The sequence below is a fragment of the Eleutherodactylus coqui genome, chromosome 10, assembly GCF_035609145.1.
Source record: "Eleutherodactylus coqui strain aEleCoq1 chromosome 10, aEleCoq1.hap1, whole genome shotgun sequence".
Lineage (NCBI taxonomy): Eukaryota > Metazoa > Chordata > Amphibia > Anura > Eleutherodactylidae > Eleutherodactylus > Eleutherodactylus coqui.
In genome coordinates, this window is record NC_089846.1 from 80,968,808 (window position 1) to 80,992,369 (window position 23,562).

Here is a 23,562-nt window from a genome sequence, read left to right on the forward strand (position 1 = left end):
AATATTCACGGTAGTCCCAGACGGCCCCTACATGTTTTTCAAATTATAGGTCATCAATAGTTTTTGCCTAGAAAACCCCTGCAACAAAACAAGCCCGTCAACGGAAAGATAAAAGGTTATGAGTGGCAGAATGTGGCGATAGAAAGTAACATTTATCCTTTTTTTTTTTTCAAATGCTGCAACATTTTTAAAAAGTACACAAATTTGGGTTCATCATAATTCTACTCCGCTACAGAATAAAGGCAACACGTCATGTATAACACACCGTGAATGCCGCTAAACAGGACATGTTTCCATCTCATTCCACTCCTAGGAATGTCTAAAAGTTTCCCAACAGATTATACGATACAATTAATGGTACCATAGATAGATAATTGTCCCGCAAAAAAACAAGCCTTCAACCGCTATGTCGACGGAAACAAAAACTGGCTGTGGTGGAAAGGGTTAAAAGGAAACAAGTGACATTTGCCACCGGGTGAATTACTGAGTTACCAGCACATCAAATGATCTAAATAGTGAATAAAGATAAAAAATAATGTAAAGCAGCGATGTTGTAAATGTATCCCTGTAAGTGAAGCCCTCCGCAGCGGTGGATGACATCGTGGCGGCACAGTAAGAATAAAATATACTCTTTTTTGTAATTTTATTTAATTGTATACAAGGTTTAATCTTGTACTTTAATGATAATTGAAGCGAGTTTGTTTAATATAGTTCTGTATGATTAAAATATAATTTAATGTTCTGTGAAATTATAAAATTGAATTTATTGTGACATAATTAAGAAAGAGTCAATTAACGCCGATTGTAGAACGGATCGACTTTCTCTACTTATCAAATTATGTTGTACATTTTAAGTAATATGACTATTTTACAAGCTGAACATGATTTAGGAGAGTCACATTTAAATTAATTGTAAGTGCTATCAAATGATCAAGTAACATCCCAGTAGCAGATTTCCATTTGTGTCTGTGAGATGAATGCCACCTGTGGGTTTATTCAAATCTCCGATCTGCTTAATCAGTCGAAATATTGTTTTATTATTATCTCGCCTTTTTATCTCTAATCCAAATTACTGTCTTTATTGGGCTTTGTTAAAGTCTTTTTCAACATCTGATGAAGAAAATTACAGAATATAGGCATCCATTTCCTGCAAATTTGCAGAGCGTTAATCGGAGCTGCTCAATTGTTTCCTTAGGTAACCCCAGTGGGTCAACGACAAGAGCCCAAGAAATGAAAGTAGGCTACAAATCCAATATTAATAAACACAATAAACAAATTCTACATATTGCAGCCATTAGATATTCATATGGCTCAGTCCATCCCTTGTCAAGAAGCATAGTCACTCTTTATAGTTATGCAAATCATAGAATCCTAGAATGGTAGAGTGGGAAGGGACCTCCAGGGTCATCGGGTCCAACCCCCTGCTCAGTGCAGGATCACTAAATCAATCCAGACAGATTTCAGTCCAGCCTCTGAAGACTTCCATTGAAGGAGAACTCACCACCTCCTGTGGTAACCTGTTCCACACAATCATCACCCTCACTGTCTAATATCTAATCTGTGTCTCCTGCCTTTCAGTTTCATCCCATTGCTTCTAGTCTTTCTTTGTGCAGATGAGAATAGAGAGGGCTGATCCCTCTGCACTGTGACAGCCCTTCAGATATTTGCAGACAGCTATTAAGTCTCCTCTCAGCCTTCTCTTCTGCAAGATAAACACTCTCAGATCCTTTAACCATTCCTCATAGGACATGATTTGTAGACCGCTCACCGTCTTGGTGACTCTTCTCTGAACTTGCTCCAGTTTCTGCACCCAGAACTGGACACAGTATTCCAGATAAGATCTGAGTAAGGAAGAGTAGATGAGGATAATTACCTCACGTGATCTAGACTCTATGCTTCTCTTAATACATCCCTGAATTGTGTTTGCCTTTTTGGCTGCTGCATCACATTGTTGACTCATGTTCAGTTTGTGATCTATTTATATACCCAAGTCTTTTTCGCATGTGCTGCTGCTTAGCCCAATTCCTCCCATTCTGTATGTGCTTTTTTCATTTTTCTTGTCCAGATGTAGGACTTTGCTTTTCTCCTTGTTAAATACCATTCTGTTAGTCGGTGCCCAGTGTTCAAGCTTTTCTAAATCTTTTTGAATACTCTCTCTCCTCTAGTGTTGGCTAGCCCTCCTAGCTTTGTGTCATTGGCAATGAGTGATGGAATGATATTCCCACAGCGCCACTTATTGGAAGGTTACTACACTTACGGGCCAATAACCTTTTAACAGGCCATATACCATGAGTAGGGAAGAAATCCAATCCAGAATACTCATATACTCTCTCACAGTCAACCAAAACTTTATAACCAGAATGTTGACTCATAGGATAGATACCTTACAATAGATGGCACTATGGAAAATTATTTCATCACTTATTTGCATATCTTTTCCCCAGGGAGCGTTGCTCAGCCTTTAAGACTTTCTGCACCTCCATAAGGAGAAACATTATCCTCTTCTCAACATACCTAAGTCATGTACTCCCTACTCAAACAATATTCCACACCCAAATATTGCCTATAGGATGCCTTGACTTCACCAGAAATATTTACATTGACTGTTATAATTGATAACCACCAATATGAACCCACTGCAGGCATTGTTAGACTCAGGGACGAAAGGGGGTGTTCTGCTGTTTCCGCTAACATAACAGTTCATAATGCAGTATTCTCCATAATATAATTCTGCAGCTGTTACATAACTACCACTCCCAGAACACTGACCCAATAGGTTGAACAAGATGTGCTGCATGTTTGGAGGAGATGTTGGAACCAGTAGATGTGTGAGAGCACACAAGGTGACAGGGTTCAGGACGCCTCCTACAGACCACCAGTAGAGAAGAGCATCTGATCATCCAACAAGCATGACCAGCCACAACTGTTTAGCTGTCCGCCATCCAGAGACCTGGGGTGCCATTGTTAGACCCCTGTGTCTGTTGGAACCATTTTCAGGCACTTGGCTGAAGCACATTTGGTCTCAAGGCCCCCATTACATGTTCTGCCTTTGATACCCACTGTTCCCTTCATTTGCAGTGGTGTCATAAATGAAACTGGACACTACAGAACCAGGTTGCCTTCAGTGACACATCCAAGTTTAGTTTGGGAGCTGATGGTGGCTGTGTTCATCTCTGGAGACCTCAGGGTGAACGCCTCAATCCTGCGTTGCTCAGCGATATGTTCAGGAGCTCCTGCAGCTACATGTGTTCCTCTCATGGCAGCTTCCAAGAGGCAGCAGAATAATGCTCGCCCACACACACAAGGGGGTCACAGGAGCCCACACAACATTGTCACACTTCTGTGGCTGCCCAGTCACCAGATTTATCACCAAAGGAACATGTATGGGACTATCTGGGACACCAACTTCCAAAGCATACAACAGGGTACAAGAGCCTTTATGCACACACGTATCACATCTTGTATCCAAGCTAGAGGAGGTACAACAGGGTACAAGAGCCTTTATGCCCGCACGTATCACATCTTGTATCCAAGCTAGAGGTGATACAACAGGGTACTAGAGCCTCCCTTCAAGGGATCAGTTTTCTGCAATAAACGCCCTTTTTGCTCTGATATTGTAATCACTTATATCAATGTTACAATCACACATAAAGTTTCATTCCATTCATGACAACTCCTTTTAGGTGCCTGATTTTTTTGTGGACAATAAACAGTAGTTCAAACTGAACAGGAACTTTTTAGATACCCCCAAAACAGGTATATAAAATGGTCTTAGAAACGCACAGGTTTTCCTCCTCCTTCCTCCGCCTCCTCTTCTGGTAGCGCTATTGTCCTGCAGTGTTGCAGCTCCAGTTTCAAATCTGACAAAGGACAACTTCTGCATGGTGTTTGTTCAAAGGTTTGTACAAAGTTGAATAAACCCACACAAACACAGGGAGAGCATACAAACTCTGTGCAGATGCTGTCCTTAGTCAACTTTGAACCTACGACCCCTGTGCTTCAAGACAACAGTGCCAGCAAAGGAGGAGAAGGACTTTTAGTGCGTTTGGCCAAGATGAACTGCTCGAGTTTCGGGTTTACACTGAAGTGAACATTGAGATAAAGGTTGACCTAAAACAGAGTTTGATAGTTTTGATTTGCTCAACGCTATTGCTAACACTAAATCTTATCTGTTTTTGTATTAAGTTCGTTGTCTGGTTTAGAAAATCCATTTTTAGTTAATAGAAGGTGGTCTCCTTTTCAGGACCCTCAATTATTAGCCAAAGAAGAGATTATCTACTAAAAGAGCCTCTTTCTCTGGAGGACCCCACACGTTCATAAATATTACAGGTTACCGTGCAATACTTTATTTCTCCAGTGGTGGCGCTGCATGGGAATTAATCCACAGATCACATCTATATATGTCGAGGGAATCTGCAGAACAGACTGCAATCAGCTTATATTTGGGGTACCGTCTTTCAAAAGGGTTTTGTAAAAAACAGACAAGCCTTATAAACAAATGATGGTTGAGGTTATTGTATTCTTATTGAAATGATGTCAACTGATCCTAAAGCGGGGCATGGAATGAAAAGCAAGGAAAAATGAACTAAAATGAAATTTTTTTACTACGAATAATGAATGAATATTATTCATTGTTTTATTTTAATTCACATTAGGATAGGCCATCAAGAAGTGACCCTGGAGAATCACTGGGCAGTAGAACGCAGTGGCAGCCCCTCTGTACATGTGTACTGCAATATCAGGCATAACTACATGTCCTATACCACCACACTGCTGGGCCTGGATACATACTAATGCAGTTGGGACATGCAAATCACTAAAGCTAACAATTGGCCGTGAGATGTTTTCTATAAACTCGTTCACCAGAAACGGTAAAGGAGGCTATTCAGGGAGGAAAAAAACAGATCCAGTGTGGTATAATAGCAAGTAATACTCACCTGCCCTACTTCCGTTCCTCTGGAGGCTGGTCCTCCGCTAATCTTTGCTTCCGGGTGCAGATCTTGAAAGTCATGTGAATGTTGCAGTGGTCACATGACCCTGAGTCAGTATGTGCACCAAGAAGTGAAGATAAGTGGGGGACCGGCTCCCGAGGAACCAAGAGTTGGGGCCGGTGCTACTTTTATATTGTTAGAGAGAGCTCTGACCAATGTGGCGAATAATCGCAGAGGTATAGGCAGATCCTGCTATACATTTGTGATTTTGTCCACGGTTGGCTCAAATTTTTCAGCAGGACGCTTCAGGTCTTTGGTAGACCATGGTCTGCCACTGTCCAGTACAAATCATCCATCCCTTTTTGAAACAACGGTTGCTAAAAATCACCAAAATCAGCTATTTCAGGTAAAAGCTCTCTTGTATATAGCCTTGCATATATATTTATAATATGGAAGAGCCGCTCTAGTGTTACAAATTGATGGCCTAGCTTAAGAAAAATGTCTTAAAATCTGTATCCAGCCCTTGTTTATGATCTGAAGTCATTTTTCTGTTGCCATTACTTGGATTTTTCTTTTTCCTTTAATGATTCTTTTTTTCTTTCCTGTTTTTGTTGGCTTTTATAGAACATTCACATAAAAACGTTGGCAGACGATATGGTAAGATGACGGTGAGCGGTGACGGACATTGCATGTTCCATTACTAAACATTCACCATCAATCATAACGATGCATGCACAGAACTCGCTTGTAGCCTGTGAGGACCTATGATTATTCTCCTGCTCCCAATCAATGCTGTCCATTTGCCTCTTAATGCTTTAGGCTTTTGGGATGTTGATCGTAATCATTTAGCCGATAAGGAATCCTCCAGCTTCTAATTTCATATAATTGCCTTTAAATGCATGCACTGATTTTCTTGCCAAAATTGAAAATACTAATCCAATTTTGTTCCTGATATTATAAATGTTCCGTATTCTAATGTTTTTGTATGAATTCATGAGATTCTATTACTAATACTGCTTCTAATATCAACTCATTTAAATCTCAACATTTGTGATGGTTAAAACATTTTGGTGCTTGATTTTTTGTTTGTGCAGGAAAAAAGTTGCCTTTAGAAAGATTCAAATAAGAAAGTAATATACAGCGGGTCCAGAAAGTCTTCAGACCCTTCACATTTTTACATCTTGTAATGTTGTGGTCCTGTGCAATTTTTTTTTTTAATCAAGTTTTCCCCATCATTCGGCAAAGTGACAGCAGAATTTTAGAAATCAATATTTTGTATAGACATAAGTATTCACACCCCGTACTCAGTACATAGTTGAAGCCCCTTTGGCAGCGGTTAAAGCCTTCAGTCTTCTTGGATATGCTGCCACAATGTTTGCACACCTGTTTTGGGGGATTTTTCGCCATCCTTCTCTGCAGATCCTCTACAGTTGTCAGGTTGGATGGGGGCCATCTGTGGACAACAATTTCCAGGTATCTCCAGAGCTCCGGCTGGGTGACTCAAGGACATTCACAAAGTTGTCCCTAAGCCCCTCCTGGGTTGTCTTGGCTGTGGGTTTAGGGTCATTGTGCTTTTGGAAAGTGAACCTTTTGCCTAGACTAAGGTCCCTTGTGCTCTGGATCAGGTTTTCATTATCCCTGCACTTTACTCCATTCAGCTTTCCATCAACCCTGACCAGTCTCCCCTCCCCCAGCATGATGCTTCACCACCAGGCTTAACTATACGGATGTATCGGGCAGGTGATCAGCGGCACCTAGTTTCCCCTAGACATAGCACTAAGGATTGGGGCTAAAAAGTCCAATGTTGGTTTCATCAGAGCAGAGAATCGGGTTTCACAGTCTCAGAATCCTTTAGATTGGTGGAGGCTGCAGGGATTGTTGACCTTCTGGGAGTTTCTCCCATTTGCACATGGGAACTTTGGAGCTCTGTCAGAGTGACCATTGGGTTCTTGGTCTTACCAAGGCCTTTCCTCCCCAAATACTTAGTTTGGTGGGTTGGCAACTCTCGAAAGAATCCTGGTTATTCTCCCATGTAAGTATTATGGGGGTCGCTGGGCTCTTGGGAACTATCACTGGAGCAGAAATGTTTTTGGAGCTTCTCCAGATCTGAGCCTCTAAACAATCCTGTCTGAGCTCTACAGGCAGTTCTTTCCTCCTCATGGCTGGGTTGTAGCTCTGATATACATTGTGAGCTGTGAGACCTTATACAGCAGAGTTGCGCCTTTTAAAATGGATGTCCAATCAAATGAATTTACCACAAGTGACTGCAAACAAAGTGCAGAAACATCTCAAAGATGATCAACAGAAACGAGAGGCCCCCAGAGCTCATGTCATACCAGAAGATTGAAATACTTATATCAATGTCAAATGTTAGTCTTAATATTTAAACAAATTACAAAGATGTCTAACATTTTGTTTTCATTATGGGGTACTGAGTGCAGAATGATGGGGAAAACAAGGCCACAACATAACAAAATGTAAAAGATTGAAAGGGTCTGAAAACTTATCGGACCCACTGTAAGTGGTTAATTTCCAGCATCGTATATTTAGAGGATTTTGCGACCGCAGCTGTTTTACAGAAGGGGTAGGGAGCCACCAGTGGTTGACAGCTGTTACTTCACAAAAACATCCAGACTTAAAGAAAACGTCCACCCTGCCATTTAACACTGCTTATGATGTCATCTGGAAAGCTCTTGCCTAACATAACCCCAGGGCTTCCCTGCTATAATGCCTACCAGGGCATACGTTTTGTAAGCATGGGTGTAGGGCTACAATACACTTAATTGGGCTGTCCACCTGTAAACTATCTGTGGTCTATCTTCAGGACAGGTGAGTAATTGTAGATTGTGTCTGTTGGTCAGGATCTCTGCTGATCAGCTGTCTGCCAGGCTGAGCTGATTTCTGCCAGAACAGCCCCACTAAGTAGTTGCCAGACTTTATACTGCACTAGCTGATATACCCAGCCTCACCCCAGTTAATTTGATACAGGTGTTTATGTGTTGTTTGCACGGAAAATTCTATGAAGTCAAGGTTACTTCAGAGGAACCGAGAAATAAAATATGTATACACATAGAGAAGCGTTAGATTCTCCTCAGGTGGCACATACCGATGTCTCTCCGCAAAATGTGCCACCCCTCTCTCTCCTCATTTAGGACCTAAAGAATGCTTGCGCCAAATCTCATGCTTGTACGACACTGGGAAGATACATTACATAGAGGGGCACTTACTCTTGCACTTAGCATTGAATAATCAAGTTGTAATCCCTTTATTTTTTCCTATTTAGGACATAAAGAATGATCATCCCAAATTTCACGTTTGTACCACATCGGGAAGTTAGAGAATTTGATTTGGTACATTATACAGGAGTGCCAATACTTTTGCAATTAGCATTGCATTTTCGAGTTGTGACGCCTTTACTTTTCCTATTTAGGACCTAAAGAATGCTCCTGCCAAATTTCATGTTTGTGCGACATCGGGAAGTTAGAGAATTAGTGGCAAGTCAGTGAGTCAGTCACTGAGGGTTTTCACACGCACACACACACACACACACACACACACACACATATATATATATTTTTATATATATATATATATATATATATATATATATATATTCCCTGAAACCAGCTCAGTGCATGAGTGCAGGAACCAGGTGGACAGCAGTCCAGTGAGGGCCCTGGGCGATGGACACCCGTCAATCTATTATTTAGAGCGCATCCTGAGGATAGGCCATACATAGTTTACAACCCCTTAAAATGCAGTTATTCGAATTCGAATATGTTACAAAAAAAAGATTATTTAATTTATAATAGTGCAAAATTGCTCTAAAAATACATCTAGAAACGCAAAAATAAAATGTAATATTAAAAAGCCTTCGTCCCTTAAATAGGCGACATCCTTAAAGGGAAAGTGCCACCATAAAATGACTTATTGTATAAACCAATTGTTATTTTCAACTAAAAAATCTTTACAATTTTTTTTATCCACTTGTTCCCCAAGTCCATTTTGTCCTATGTGACCAAGCCTAATCTTTCCAACCTGACCTGTTTCACTTGATGGGGTAATAACTTTGGAATGCTATGACTTATTCAAGTGAGTCTGAGAATGTCCAGACATGGCCTGGCCCAGCAGCAAAACAGCAACAGTAGCAAGGAATAATATAATGTTAATTTTCTCATGACGCCAGTACCTCTTCAATGAAGCGTTCTGGTAACGATAAAATGAAGATTTCAAACCAGACTTTAAAAAGTAAACCAAAGGTACACAGTTTACTCCACACTTGCGAAATTCACAACAATTCACACTTGACAGAATTTGTAGTTAGCATTAAGTTTAAACAATTTTCACTTGAGAAGAAATGCATGTATTTATTCCTTGACTTTTTCCTTAACTTGGGAAAACCAAGCCCACCAGTCTAAGTTATCTGGGGTTGTTTCCGAACGGGTATTGGTGCAAGAATGGAAATACGCGTACTTCTTTTTTGACTTTTTCCTTAACTTGGTAAAATGGAGCCTACCAGTCTAAGCTATCTGGGGTTGTTTCTGAATGGGTATTGGTTCAAGAATGGATAGCTTATGCAGGGTTGCCTGTACTTCCTCTAACTTGTAATTACACAGGGGCAAAGCGCACTCTCTACTGAGAAGTATTCTTTGTATACATCCTCCTCCTCCTCACTGTAGCTTGTTTCCTCCACCTTCCCACCTCTGGTAGTTCTTCCGATTGCTGCACCTCCTTACACTACTTCCTCTCTCCTCCACCTCCAATGACCAACTCCTTGACTCCTCCTTCACTTCCTCTTTCCTGCACTTTTTCTCTTTTTTATGACACACTTCCTCCTCCACCCTGCTTACTCTCCTGGGCTTGGCTAGACTCCTCCCATTCCACCAATCAAAGACTTTACTGACAAGCAGCCAATCAGAGAGAATGGTTGCCGGGCAGACTAACCTTAGCTTGATCTCGGGGGATAGACAGTGTCTTCCCTCTGAATGATACCTACTATGTCTCTAGAAGATCTCACAGCCAGGTATTCAGGACTTGCTGACTATTCGACTGCCCTTTAGTCCCTCTGCATCACTACAGATGCCCAATATAAGTGAAAACCACAGTCAAAATGTATTATAAAGTGTGAACGATGCTAAATATACTAATGACATATCCAAAAAAATGAACACCCACCCACCTAGACTGCATCCACAGCCCTGATTTGGTGTGAATCTGAGAAACTAAAAGCAACAGAAATATATTATACACTTTTTTAAAAGTTTGAAAAATGTTAATGTACGTTCCACACTAATCTTTCCTAATCAAATATACCAACAAGAGCCGATTTACATGTCTGCAGGCGTGGGTCGCGCAGTGTTTTACCGATCTGTGTGAGCCGGAGGATAGCATGTCTTTTGCATACTGTGTCACGCAGTCTGACTTCTGTCTTTTTTTTTTAATTGCCCGCTCTGTCTCATAGCGGCGTTGTTCGTACCGTCACCCATATGCAGTGTATTACATATAGACAGAGTTGCACACGCTACCCGTTTAAAAGAATATACATATTGGGATCTTTTTCACATGCGTATCTACCCACTAATATAAACAGATCAATGATAGTCCGTGTACCTTCACTGACTCCCTTCACCGCGTGTCACACAGCCATGCATTGCACAAATTATATGCGCCAAAATCACGGTTAGGTGAATGAGCCCTTAATGGTATAAAATAAAATGTTGGCGTACAAGTACAATTCGGTCTAAAGCATCAAAATTAATAAAGTATCTGGCCATTTATGATGTAGAAACTGCAGTTGATGAGGGGTTAATAAGTGGGGCAGCAGATGGCTCCGTGCCCACATGTGAGGTAATGAAGTGACCTGCAGCCTTTTTGTCAGAAGAATTTAAATGCATGATTCATAATGAGAGAAGTAAGCGCTAGAACAGTGGGCTGGATTTGAGTAAGAATTGCAAATGAGCCTAAAAAGCAGCAATTTACAAGACTTTAAGTATTTAGAGACATTTGCATCAGTGGCTCAGTGACCAGGACCCACAGCGCCCACCAGAACAACCTGCTCGGCACTTCTGTAGCCCTTGCACTGCTGCAGGCTGATGTCTCCCTATTAACTGTTCACTTTTGAACACAAGTATAGTTAGTTAAAGAAAATGGAGTACATTTGTACACACTTCATAGTACTTGTACTAGAACAATTATCTGTATTATACTCCAGAGCCGCACTCACCATTCTGGTGGTGGAGTCACTGTGTGCATACATTACTTATTCTATACTGATGCTGAATGCCGGACTGAAGCGGGGACACCACTGACAGCGCTGCCGCAGGCTTGGCCCGTAGGGGGAACGCAAGTGGGAGGCATATTTGCCGTGGGTGCAGGAGTGCCACCCGGGGACACCAGCGGTGACGTCAGTTACACTGCTACCGGATGCTGTGGCTGGGGAGGAAGCGGCAGCGCGATACTATACTGCTAGTGGATGGTGAGTGACACAGCAGCAGGGACTCCACTCAATACGCTCCCGCCTGCTTCGGTCGCAGTGGGAGCGGCAGCAGGGCCAGGAAAGAGCAGCGTGCCGTCTCTTATTATTTATGTCAGGGATCGAGGGTTAGGGTGAGGGGTCAGTGTAACAGTTAGGCTTACATGAAAAGTTAAAGACTAACTGTGACACTTACCCCTCACCCTACACCTCCCTCCCTGACATGAATAAAAAATCACAACCCGCTGCTCTCCTCTACAGCTGTGCTTAGTGGGCTGAAAGGACCTGCAGCCCATCCAGCTCTGCAGCCAATCAGCATCAGGGGGCGTCAAGATACACTAATACCCAGTCCATGATCCATAAACAAAGTAAATGTCCTTACTCCCCAAAGTACACTCCCACACAAATGCACATTCAACATATTACACAATATACAACAATAAACCTAAAACGTAAAACCATGGAAACTACAACTCCAGGTCCAGCCGTGCCGCACTGTACCCACACAAACTTTTTTTAGCATTAACATAGACACAACATAAATAACTGAAATAGCAGCATAAATAACCAAATGCAAACAGAAAAACCACGCCAACTGGCATAAAAAGAACTAACTGAAAAGATATATATGTTTTTTTTAAGCTTTTTTAGGTCCCCAGTGCAGCTTGGGGGCCAAGCCTGCTCCACCAGTCTGTGCCCAGAGTTCAGTTCAGGACATGCCAAGCCACACCAATGTTTTTTTTTTCTTCTTAATAATACCACACTGTGCCCGCCGCAGCCTGGGGGCCATGCCGACTCCAACAGTCCGTGCCCAGACTTCAATATTCGGGACGTGCCAGGCTATGGCTCAAGGCGTGAATCCCACTCCCCACAACTCCCCACCCAACCTACCTACCACCCAAAACGTGAATATATACATATGAAAATAATAATGCAATAAACTCCAATAAACCAATATATATTATATACTATTATACATAACCTGAAAGCCTAAGGTCGGCTCACCTGCAGCCCTACTTCATTCCATTTTGCCTAAATCAAAACAAAAGGCTTCATGGTGCACTCACAGCCCCCCACCTGGATTGGAGATGATAAGCCAGGCATAGGCATGACAATGTCCTATCCCTTGAATTTAAAAAAAGGTCTCCCTATTAATTCCCTAATTTGCCCTAGACTGTCCTTAGTCTGCCCCTCAGTCTGACCCTTCATAGTAACTGTCCCTGCCCTATCCCTCCTCTCTCCCTATCCTGTCCTTACTCTCTCCCTATTTTGACACTAGAAGATTAAGAAAAGACTGTCCCTAATAAAAAAACAAGCCGTCCCCATAGGATCGAAGCCTTAGATGTGCCCAGCCTCTCATACTCCACAGAACGTACCACCAGGTCACCCAAGATGTTCCTACATATCGTATCCACGGGGAGCACTTTTAGCTCCCTCGAGATTAAGCATCGTGCACTCCAGATGTGGAAGCTAACCACTAGGCTAATTAGAAATAAAGTTCAGCGGTCCCTGCCACCATGACCTCTGAAGGCTCCATAAGTCTACTCTGCATAGGAGAGGTGTGCCAGCTGAGGCCAGCCTATGGAGACCCCTACCTGTTGATATACCTCTGTATTAAAGGGGCACTGAAGCAGAAAATTCTCCATGCTTTCCAGCACATCGCTGCACTCCTGATGGTGGCAACCCCTGTCAATCAGAGGCCTGCTCTTCAAGTTACCCCTTACATACAGTCTCCTGTGAAAGCAGCACCAAGCCAAGTCCCAAAACTTCAAGGGGACCCAGGTTGAATTTAGTAAACGTAATCCCCCTCCAGGTCCTGACTTGGGCAGTCCTTGAGCGCCAGGGACTTCCGGAAATGGGTCAACAGGACCATTTCATCGAAGAGCCTCCTCGACAGAGTCCTAATCTCCCATATCCCCAGACCCCACTGGCCTATCACCTTCAGAGCCAAGGTAGCGTAAGCCGGGAGATATCCGTGCTGCATGCGAAGGTCCTTCACTCGTCTTTCTGTCTCTCATTCCTGGAAAAAGGGCCGAAACCATCCCCGCAGGAGTAGACCCACGGAGGAGCCCTCTCTTGCCAGAGGTTGCCTATGTTGATCTTAAAAAAGGTGTCTACAAAAAACACCATGGGGTTGACCATAGATAACCCTAGTCTCCTTGTGCGGTACATAACATCTCTCCTGATTAGGTTCACCTATTCCCCTACAACATTAGGAAAAACAGGTTATAGCCCCAGGTCCAGAGAGGCTCTGGCAAAATGCATACGCTGCCCAGGTAGATGAATAAAGGGAGCAGGTATGTTTTGCTCAGGCTAACTATTTCCTGAAGGGTTAAAAACCAAGCCTTCTACTGATTAACCTTGTGAGTGGCACCATCCAGCCTGTCCACCCAATTTTGCATGGGGTTATCCCCCAGGTCAAATTTGATGCCAAGTACTTTTGCTGAAGCCTGGGGCACCAGAAGAGTGACCGGGAAATCAAACACAGCATCCCCCCTTCCTAACCAGAGACCCTCGCACTTATCCCAGTTGACCCTAGACCCGGATGCCTCCGAGTAGCCATCCACCTCTGACACCACAAACTCCGCCTCCTCCCTTGAAGATACGAAGAGTGTGACATCATCAGTGTATGCCACTGCCCTCAGGGTAGCCTCCGACACCACCCAGTCCATCCCGACCCTTGCTATAGGTCCACGATCAACCCTACTAAGAAAGGGATCTATCGCAAACACGTACAACAGAGGACTTAGAGGACAGCCCTGACGGCCGCAAGACCCCACCCCAAAAGGGCGGCCAAGCCAACCGTTCACCAGCAGGAAAGTCTCAGCCCCTGCATACAATGTTCGCAGCCATTCAACAAACCCCACTGGCAGGCCATATCTCAGAAGGACTGACCAGATGACCTCGTGATTAACCCGATCAAACGCTTTGGCCTGATCCAAGGACAGCAAGTACCCCTCCCAGTGACCAGCCCTACCCTGCTCTACTGCCTCTCGACACCGAGAACAGCACTAAAGGTGCTACGGTCTGGAACAGAGCAATGCTGGGCCCCCGAGAGGAGTCAGGGTGCAAACTTCACCAGCCAATTAAACAGCACTTTTGCCAGAACCTTCCTGTCTGTATTGAGAAGTGCTATGGGATGCCAGTTCTCAATACGGCTCGAGTCTTTACCCTTTGACAGAAGAATCAAAGCTGACCTCCTCATTGACTTTGGCAGAATGCCAGAGGAAAGACACTCATTTAATACCTTAGTCAACAGAGGACTCAAGAGGTCCTTGAAGGTCTTATAATACTCAGCTGTTAAGCCATCCGGTCCTGGCAACTTTTTTAAGCTGGAGCCCATAAATCGCCAGTTTAACTTCCTCTACTCGGATCACTTCTGTCAAAACACCAAGAGAGGTGTCTACCCCCGGCTCAGGGACAGTCTAGATCCCTCTTTCCCAAGAGTTGCGAGTAGTAGGATCTGACGACCTCCAAAATCCTTGATCTGTATCGATTCAGGGACCCTGTACTGTCAGTGACCACTTTACTATTCACTGACATCCTACAGTTTCTGTAAGGATCGGGTGAGCGGTACTTCCTGAAATCCCTCTCAAAAACCAAGGATGCGTGTCTATCGTACTGGCACGTCTGGAGTAAAGATTTCACTCTGGAGATCTCCTCGCGGCTATCTCCAGCCAAAACGAGATGTTCGAGTTTCCTCCTCAGGCCTTAATACGGGGGATACCTGTCCAGGCATCTGAGGTTGGAGAGCTCTTGGAAGAACCTCGATGCCCTCTTGTTGAACATCTCTCACCACTATGACTTACTACTACATAGATCCAGTAATGGTACCTGGCTCTGCAGAAAATCCTCAAAGGACTGTCTTATCTCTGTTTCCTCCAAGAGTGACAAATTCAGTCTCCACAAACCTCTGCCCATCTGGGGGGGGGGGGGGGGGTCGCTGCAACAACAGACTCTGGTGAAGAAATGGCTTCCTCCTTCAAATAAAACCTGTCTCTTCTAGACCTGCTCTAACCCCTATAAAAGGTGAAACCCTCGTGACCTGTGGTGTGCCAGATGTGGACATCCACCAGGCAAGCCTCGCTAGCTATGCTATTAAGTGCGACGCTATCAAAAGCCAACTGTCTGTCTCCAGAGCCTCCCCATCACAGGCTCTTGGGACTGTATTAAAGTCACCTCCAAAGACAAATTGGTGGCTGGTAAAAAGGTAGCGCTTGATCCTCATAAAAAGACTCTTCCTGTCCTTTTTTGACTGGGGACCATAGATGTTGACAAGTCTTAATTCTTGTCCCTTCATGAGGACATTTAAGATCAAGCACCTTCCCATTTCTATATTAATAACTGGTTGGCATTCAATCGCTGTGGTAAAAAGGACCGCAACCCTGCTATACAGCTCGGCCGCAAGAGACCAGTAGAAAGGGCCTGACCTCCACTCCCTTTTTGTCTTAGGTATGGCTGCCAAATGAGACAGCCTGGTCTCCTGCAAAAATAAAATGTCGGCTTCAACGCGGTCAAGAAAATCAAAGGCCGCAAATCTAGCTGTATCTGACTTAATGCTGGCAACGTTAATTAATGCCAGCATCAGCGGAGTGGATGCCGCCATCATGAGTGATTAAATTAGATGTCTTTCTTCCTCACATCTGCTTCCTTGGTCAGAGGAAAGCCCCTTGCCTCTTTTTTTGGACACAGATGTGTGCATAGCAAGGGATCCCCCAACCCCATCAACCTTGTTTCCAAGTTGCAGAGTAGCCCCCACCCCAGAAGGTACTATGCCTCCATAAGGAGGAGACTCAGCGCTCCCTGTTGACCCTTTCTTTGCCCTAGGAACCTTGCCCTCTGCCTCCCCCTCAGAAGAGGAGGAAGAGATGTCTCGGAGGGCTCAGAACCTATTGGAGAGTCCAACTGGAGGTGAGCAGACTTTTCCTTCCAGTACTTTCCCCAGGACGAGAGAAGATCTTGAATCCCCCCTTCGTTTTCTCCTCATGGCACCTAGCTTACGCCTTTTCTCTAACCAGCTCTTGCCTTCCTCATCCCCATTTTCATAGTGGGAGGATTCTGCAGAGTTGGTCTCCTCCCTCTGGATCCTCCTGTCCTTCTCATCTGACTCGCTGTCCCCTCAAAGACTCAGCCGCAAGATTTGCTTCTAGAACAGGGGCCACCAATGACCCACCTGCCACGTGGGCTCTTTTCAGCTCCCTGATCCGCCTGCGTTTCTTCTGATGTCTCTGCTCAGCAGGCGTCTTTTGCCTGTTCTTCCCTGGCTCCTGAGCTCTCCCACCTCTGCTGGTCCCCTCACCCCCGGGGGCCACATCATGACCCCCATCTGTAGGGGCTGAGACCGCATTGGAAAAGGAGCGTGGACAGCGACTAAATGGGTGACCGAGATTTCCACACAGGTTACACCTAATCTCTGCACAGGAGGTGGCTAGATGACCCAGACCCCTACACAGACTGCACTTCAAGGTCTTACAAGTGGCACTCAAGTGTAAGGGGTTGCCGCACCTGTGGCAGAGCTTTGGCTACCCCTGGTAAAAGGCCAGGATACAATCCCTGCCGAGGAAGGCTGCAGATGGTATGTGAGCCACTGAGTTTCCTGAACGCTTTAGCTTGACCATGAACGTCCAGGCCCCGGACCATATGCTGTGCTCATCCTTCTTCTTCTTGGGCATCTCCATCACCTCTCCGAACCGACTGAGTCATGCCATAATGTCAAAGCAAGAAAGTGACTCATTACAGGTCAAAACTGTCACCTTCTTGATCTCCTTCTGGTGAGACACCACCTGGATGGCAAAGTCTTGCCAGCCAGGCTCATTTTTCACCAGCCTATAATTCCCCCAGAAGATTTCTAGACCCTCTGGGCGAACAAAACTGATGTCAAATTCAGACGCGCTGTATGGATGGATCAGGGCAAAGATGTCAACCACCTTGAAGCCCATCTTCAGCAGAAGATCCACTACCCTAACCCTTGGAGGACATGTATCATTGCCTCTCCAGCGAAGAAGGACCACATTCCTTCATCATACGTCCTGCCCGGGTGTCGGTAGGGACCATACGGTTTCCCATCTTTGCTCTCGGAAGGCACCCAAGCCATGTTTCTCTTTCCAGAGAGATAGGTCCACCTCTCTTCCTTCAACTGTGATTGTATTCTTCCCCTTCCGTAAAGCCTCCAGGAGATGCTGTTGCAAAATGCCCTCCCTAGAGCCTGGAGACAAGGAGGATCCCCTCCAGCGGCGACACTGGCATAACTCCTACGAGTTGTTGTTGCAACTGGAGGGGCGACTGGAGCCTGTGACCCCTCTGGCCTAACCACCTTATCTCCTGAGACTCCAGATTCATGGCTGCCAGGGGTACCTGAGGTGCCCTAAGGCCCAGCAGCTGCAGAGGAATGCGTACACTCGGCATTGTCCCTCACAACCACCACACACTCTTGCACATCCATCCCCGCATCCGCTACTTTTTTTTCCGGATCATGTGATCGGTGGGTCCTGGCCTCTCCAGAGGTAGATGGTAATGCCTCTGGATTTTTGCTTGTGTTCTTGTTTTTATTTTTCCCTTTTTTTTTTTTTGCCTCTGCATCACTGGAGGTGCGGGATCCTGCCTGACTTGCTCCCCGATTATGGGAGACCCCAGATTTTAGGTCCGCAGCCCCCTCCACATTACAGGCACCATTCGCTGTATTAGTGGCACCACTGCCACCCTCCTTGCTGTTACCGCGACCTCCAGCAGTACTGGCCTTTACTGCGCCTTTCTTACTGAGCTCCCTGCCCCTATTACCAACTAACACAGGGACAGGGGGTCTGACCAGCTTGACCCTTTTCTTCCCAACCCCCTGCTCCAGGCCCACCACAGAACCTGAGCCAGGATGGTTCTTGGGGTCAGAACTCTGATCTGACTTTGCAGCCAGACCTGGCCTCCCAGGAACTTTAAGAAAGACAAGCTTTTCCTGCAGCTTCTCTGGTTTCTTTTTTCTTTTCTTTATCCCCGTGTCCTGCTCCGGCAACTCATCGCCAAACATAAAGCCCCCCATATGCAGAGAGGCTCCCGGCTGTGGGGTCTTCTGCACCTGCAGCCTTTTTGCTTTTCCCTCCACAGATTCCCCTGAGGTAGGTGGCAGTGCAATCTCCTCTGGCAGCAGGTCTCTGAGACATGTAGTGCCACTAGGTGTTGGTTCTAGCTCTTGGGAACACACAGGCTGCTCCTCCAGGATCTCATGCACATCCATGTACAACACATCATCAGAAGCTTCACCATCACTTGACTCCGTTTGCTCCTGGCTACTGCACCTTGCCGCCATCTTACTGCTTCCCACATTCTAATGCAGTCATTGCATTCCTTCATTGCTATCCTGGCTTCTGCCTTTTTCTCCTTGGAAGCTTTTTGCTCCATGACCATCTTGGCATCGCGCAGCTTCCTCTTTTGTACCACCAACATTTTCCAGAAAAGTTATAGGCATTGACACTTCTTGCCAGCCGGAAGGCCAGCTCAGACACAGATTTCTCCTTCTTTCTCTTACTCTACTTCCCCATGCTTGCCTGGGTCTGTGGCTCACCTGCTCTCCTGCGGGTCTGGCTGCGGATCACAATCTCGCTCCCCGCGCTATCGGAAGCCACCATGCTGACAAATGGTGCCATGCTGCTGCAGCCACGACCAGATCCAAGCCTCTTCATACCTTCACCAGCAGCTCCTGTCTTCTTGCGTGCTGCTCGCTTCTCTGGCACCAGTGGCAAAGTTTGTTTCGGAGTTGCTGATGCTGCTGATGCCGCCACTGCCTTCACTTCCTTCCCTCCCCCGAGTGGCCCCGGGGTGAGGAGGCGTGGGACTCCATTTGCAGAGAGGCCCAAAAAGGGGCACTTTCCCTGGGATCCAAATAAGCCATAGCCTCCTTCTCAGACCACACTCTGGATCTTGCAGAGCTTTACCAGCACACACCCTACTCTTGAGCTGCACTCACTATTCTGCTGGTGCAGTCACTGTGTACATACATTACTTATTCTGTACTGATCCTGAGTTACATCGTGTATTATACTCCTGAGCTGCACTCGCTATTCTGCTGGTGGAATCACTGTGTACATACAATAAATTACATGTACTCAGCTGATCTGACTACACAGACAGTACCTGGTGTCAATGCAGCATAAGGCTGGCTGCACAAGAACAGATATTTGCTGCGGAATCCAATACCAAACCTGACCACTATAGTACATTTTAAAACGATTTCTTTATTATTCTTAAATGGTTAAAAACTTAGGGCACACAAAAAGGGGTCTGTAACCCTTACTAGAGTATGTTGGGTTCCTGTTCTCTTCCATACTCCAGTAAGGGTTACAGACTACAGATGAGCGAGCACACTCGCTAAGGACAAATACTCGAGCGAGTATTGTCCTTTTTGAGTACCTGCCCGCTCTTGCGAAAAGATGCGGGGGGCGGCGGGGGGAATGGGGTGGAGATCTCCCTCCTGCTTTTTGTGTGCCCTGAGTTTTTAACCATTAAAGAATATTAAAGAAATGATTTTAAAATTGTCTACAGTGTGAAAGTGCCTCAATAGAATATGTAGATTCTTTTTGCCTCAGTGAAATAATTTGGCCACTGTAGTAAGGATGAAACTGTCTGCTTCCTGCAGAAATTGGCTCAGTGCACAAGAGCGCCGGCCTAGCGAACAGCTGATCAGCAGAGGTCCAAGGCACCGGACCCCCACAGATCCACTGTTACTGATTTGGCCAGAAGATAATCCATTGGTCGTTTACAATTGGACAACCCCTGTAAATCTAGATTCATGTAAAAACCATCCAAATTTAGTTTTTTTACAAAGAGCTTTTTGTAATAAATCTCCTTACCTGGGTAGAACGGAGTCGTATCTCCTGCAGCCTCACACATTAATAACTCCACCAACTCCCATCCAATTCCCAAATTAACGACAACCTATTTTGGATAAATTGGTCACAGCAGCCATTTTATTACAACATAACTTTGCATAAACTAAACTTTTACCCCAAAAATAGGGGAGGTCATTATAGCCCCCCCAAAATTCTGTTGCGTCACAAACTAAGGAAATATCCGTAATGCCTCCCACTGCACAGCAACTGATTGAGTTGAGACACCCAATATCACCAAAAGCCTCCTGCCGCCTACCTCCTGACTCGGAGACCCGGTAGCCATTCCAAAGCTAAACAGTCCCACTAGCCATACAAGGCCTCCGCCTTGTCAGAGCCAAGAGGCGATGGACATAATAAACATTAATCAATAATCATTAATCAATACAGGGGCCATCCCACTTTTATACCGACTACAATGACCCCCTCTAACCGCTGCCATGACAACGTATACACTCTCCCATTAGAATATCATTAAGCCCCCTCCCCCTAGGAAACCCCAATTATCCTCCAATAGGGTGGGTCCCCCATGCTGTCCTTTGGTTCTTCTTCCTTCTCTCAACTGCTGCTCTGCTCCGAAGTGGCTCCTCCTCCTGTCTCTCACACTTTCCTTCTTGGCTCTCGCCAGGGTGCAGGAGCCATAAAGGAACGTTGCATTTAAAAATAAAAACCTCACACCACCTAATTGTGACAATGTAAAAAAAATCCCGCTATAAGTGAATCACATATAAGAGATGTGAAGCAATTCTCCCACTGTGGTTCATCCAGAAGGTGAGGGGCGACATAAGTGGAAGAAGTGTTTAAACAAGTGAAAGTCAGAAGATCAAGGACACACGTCTCCCCCTCTGCCATGACCGCTGCGGAAAGCACTTGTGGATCGCTAGCTGTACTCTGACATGTTAATTATCTCATCATTAGCATGTCATGATGTGCGGTTCCTGCGAACACTAATGAGCCTATTCTTTTCCCATTACTTCTAATGGGGCACTGTAGCTGTTTATAGCTGCATTCGATTTCAGGGATATTTACAACGAGCTGAATCCAAGCAACTCCGAGCGAAAGAACACGTTATGTTATATCACAGCCACTTCATTTCCTTCTTATATTACATTCTGTACTTATCACCCGGCTGCTATGTCTCCTATGTACTCAGCCAGTCTCATTATCCCTGCACATTTTATAATACTCTGTATAGGGGCAACATTATAGTAGTTATATTCTTGTACATAGGAGCAGTATTATAGTAGTTATATTTTTGTACATAGGGGGCAGTATTATAGTAGTTATATTTTTGTACATAGGGAGCAGTATTATAGTAGGTATATTCTTGTACTTAGGGGGCAGTATTATAGTAGTTATATTCTTGTATATAGGAGCAGTATTATAGTAGTTATATTCTTGTACATAGGGAGCAGTATTATAGTAGTTATATACTTGTACATAGGGAGCAGTATTATAGTAGTTATATTCTTATACATAGGGAGCAGTATTACAGTAGCTATATTCTTGTACATAGGGAGCAGTATTATAGTAGTTATATTTTTGTACATAGGGAGCAGTATTATAGTAGGTATATTCTTGTACTTAGGGGGCAGTATTATAGTAGTTATATTCTTGTATATAGGAGCAGTATTATAGTAGTTATATTCTTGTACATAGGGAGCAGTATTATAGTAGTTATATACTTGTACATAGGGAGCAATATTATAGTAGTTATATTCTTGTACATAGGAGGCAGTATTATAGTAGTTATATTCTTGTACATAGGGAGCAGTATTATAGTAGTTATATACTTGTACATAGGGAGCAGTATTATAGTAGTTATATTCTTGTACATAGGGAGCAGTATTATAGTAGTTATATTCCTGTACATAGGGGGCGGTATTATAGAAGTTATATTCCTGTTCATAGGGGCTGAGTTATAGTAGCTATATTATTGTATGTTGGAGCAGTATTATAGTAATTATATTCTTGTATATACAGGACTGTATTATGGTAGTTATTTTCTTGAACATAGGGGCAGTATGATAGTAGCTATATTGTTGTACATAGGAGCAGTATTATAGTAGTTATATTCTTGTACATAGGGGCAGTATTATAGTAGGTATATTCTTGTACATAGGTAGCAGTAATATAGTAGTTATATTCTTGTATATAGAGGACTGTATTATGGTAGTTATCTTCTTGAACATAGGGGCAGTATTATAGTAGCTATAATGTTGTACATAGGAGCAGAATTATAGTAGTTATATTCTTGTACATAGGGGGCAGTATTATAGTAGTTGACTTCTTGTACATAGGGGCAGTATTATTATAGTTATATTCTTGTACATAGGGGGCAGTATTATAGTAGTTATATTTTTGAACATAGGGAACAGTATTATAGTAGGTATATTCTTGTACATAGGGAGCAGTATTATAGTAGTTATATTCTTGTACATAGGGTGCAGTATTATGGTAGTTATATTCTTGTACATAGGGAGCAGTATTATAGTAGTTATATACTTGTACATAGGGAACAGTATTATAGTAGTTATATTCTTGTACATAGGGGGCAGTATTATACTAGTTATGTTCTTGTACATAGGGGCAGTATTATAGTAGTTATATTCTTGTACATAGGGGACAGTATTATAGTAGTTCTATTCTTGTACATATGGGGAAGTATTATAGTAGTTATATTCTTGTACATATGGGGCAGTATTATAGTAGTTATATTCTTGTACATAGGGAGCAGTATTATAGTAGTTATATTCTTGTACATAGGGTGCAGTATTATAGTAGTTATATTCTTGTACATAGGGAGCAGTATTATAGCAGTTATATTCTTATACATAGGGGGCAGTATTATAGTAGTTATACTTGTACATAGGGGGCAGTATTATAGTAGTTATATTCTTGTACAGAGGGAGCAGTATTATAGTAGTTATATTCTTGTACATGGGGAGGAGTATTATAGTAGTTATATTCCTGTACATAGGGGGCGGTATTATAGAAGTTATATTCCTGTACATAGGGGCTGAGTTATAGTAGCTACATTCTTCTACGTATGAGCAGTATTATAGTAATTATATTCTTGTATATAGAGAACTGTATTATGGTAGTTATTTTCTTGTACATAAAAGCAGTATTATAGTAGTTATATTCTTCTAAATAGAAGCAGCATTATAGTTATTATATTCTTGTACAAGGGGCAATATTATAATAGTTATATTGTTGTACATAGGAGGCGGGATTATAGTAGTTATATTCTTGTACATAGGGAAAAGTATTATAGTAGCTTTAT

The 23,562-nt window shown here is 43.8% G+C and overlaps 1 protein-coding gene across 2 annotated transcripts in view; it reads left to right on the plus strand.

The window, feature by feature from the left end:
• Nucleotides 1-23,562, plus strand: part of DIAPH2 (diaphanous related formin 2) — a 1,247,874-nt gene that overhangs the window by 71,477 nt on the left and 1,152,835 nt on the right. Inside the window, exon 2 of one of the 2 annotated variants that reach the window (XM_066581424.1) lies at nucleotides 5,556-5,588. The exons of the other annotated variant lie outside the window; for it this stretch is intronic. Within the exon in view, the coding sequence (XP_066437521.1) occupies nucleotides 5,556-5,588 (33 nt within the window). The remainder of the gene's footprint in view (nucleotides 1-5,555; nucleotides 5,589-23,562) is intronic. 2 annotated transcript variants of the gene reach the window in all.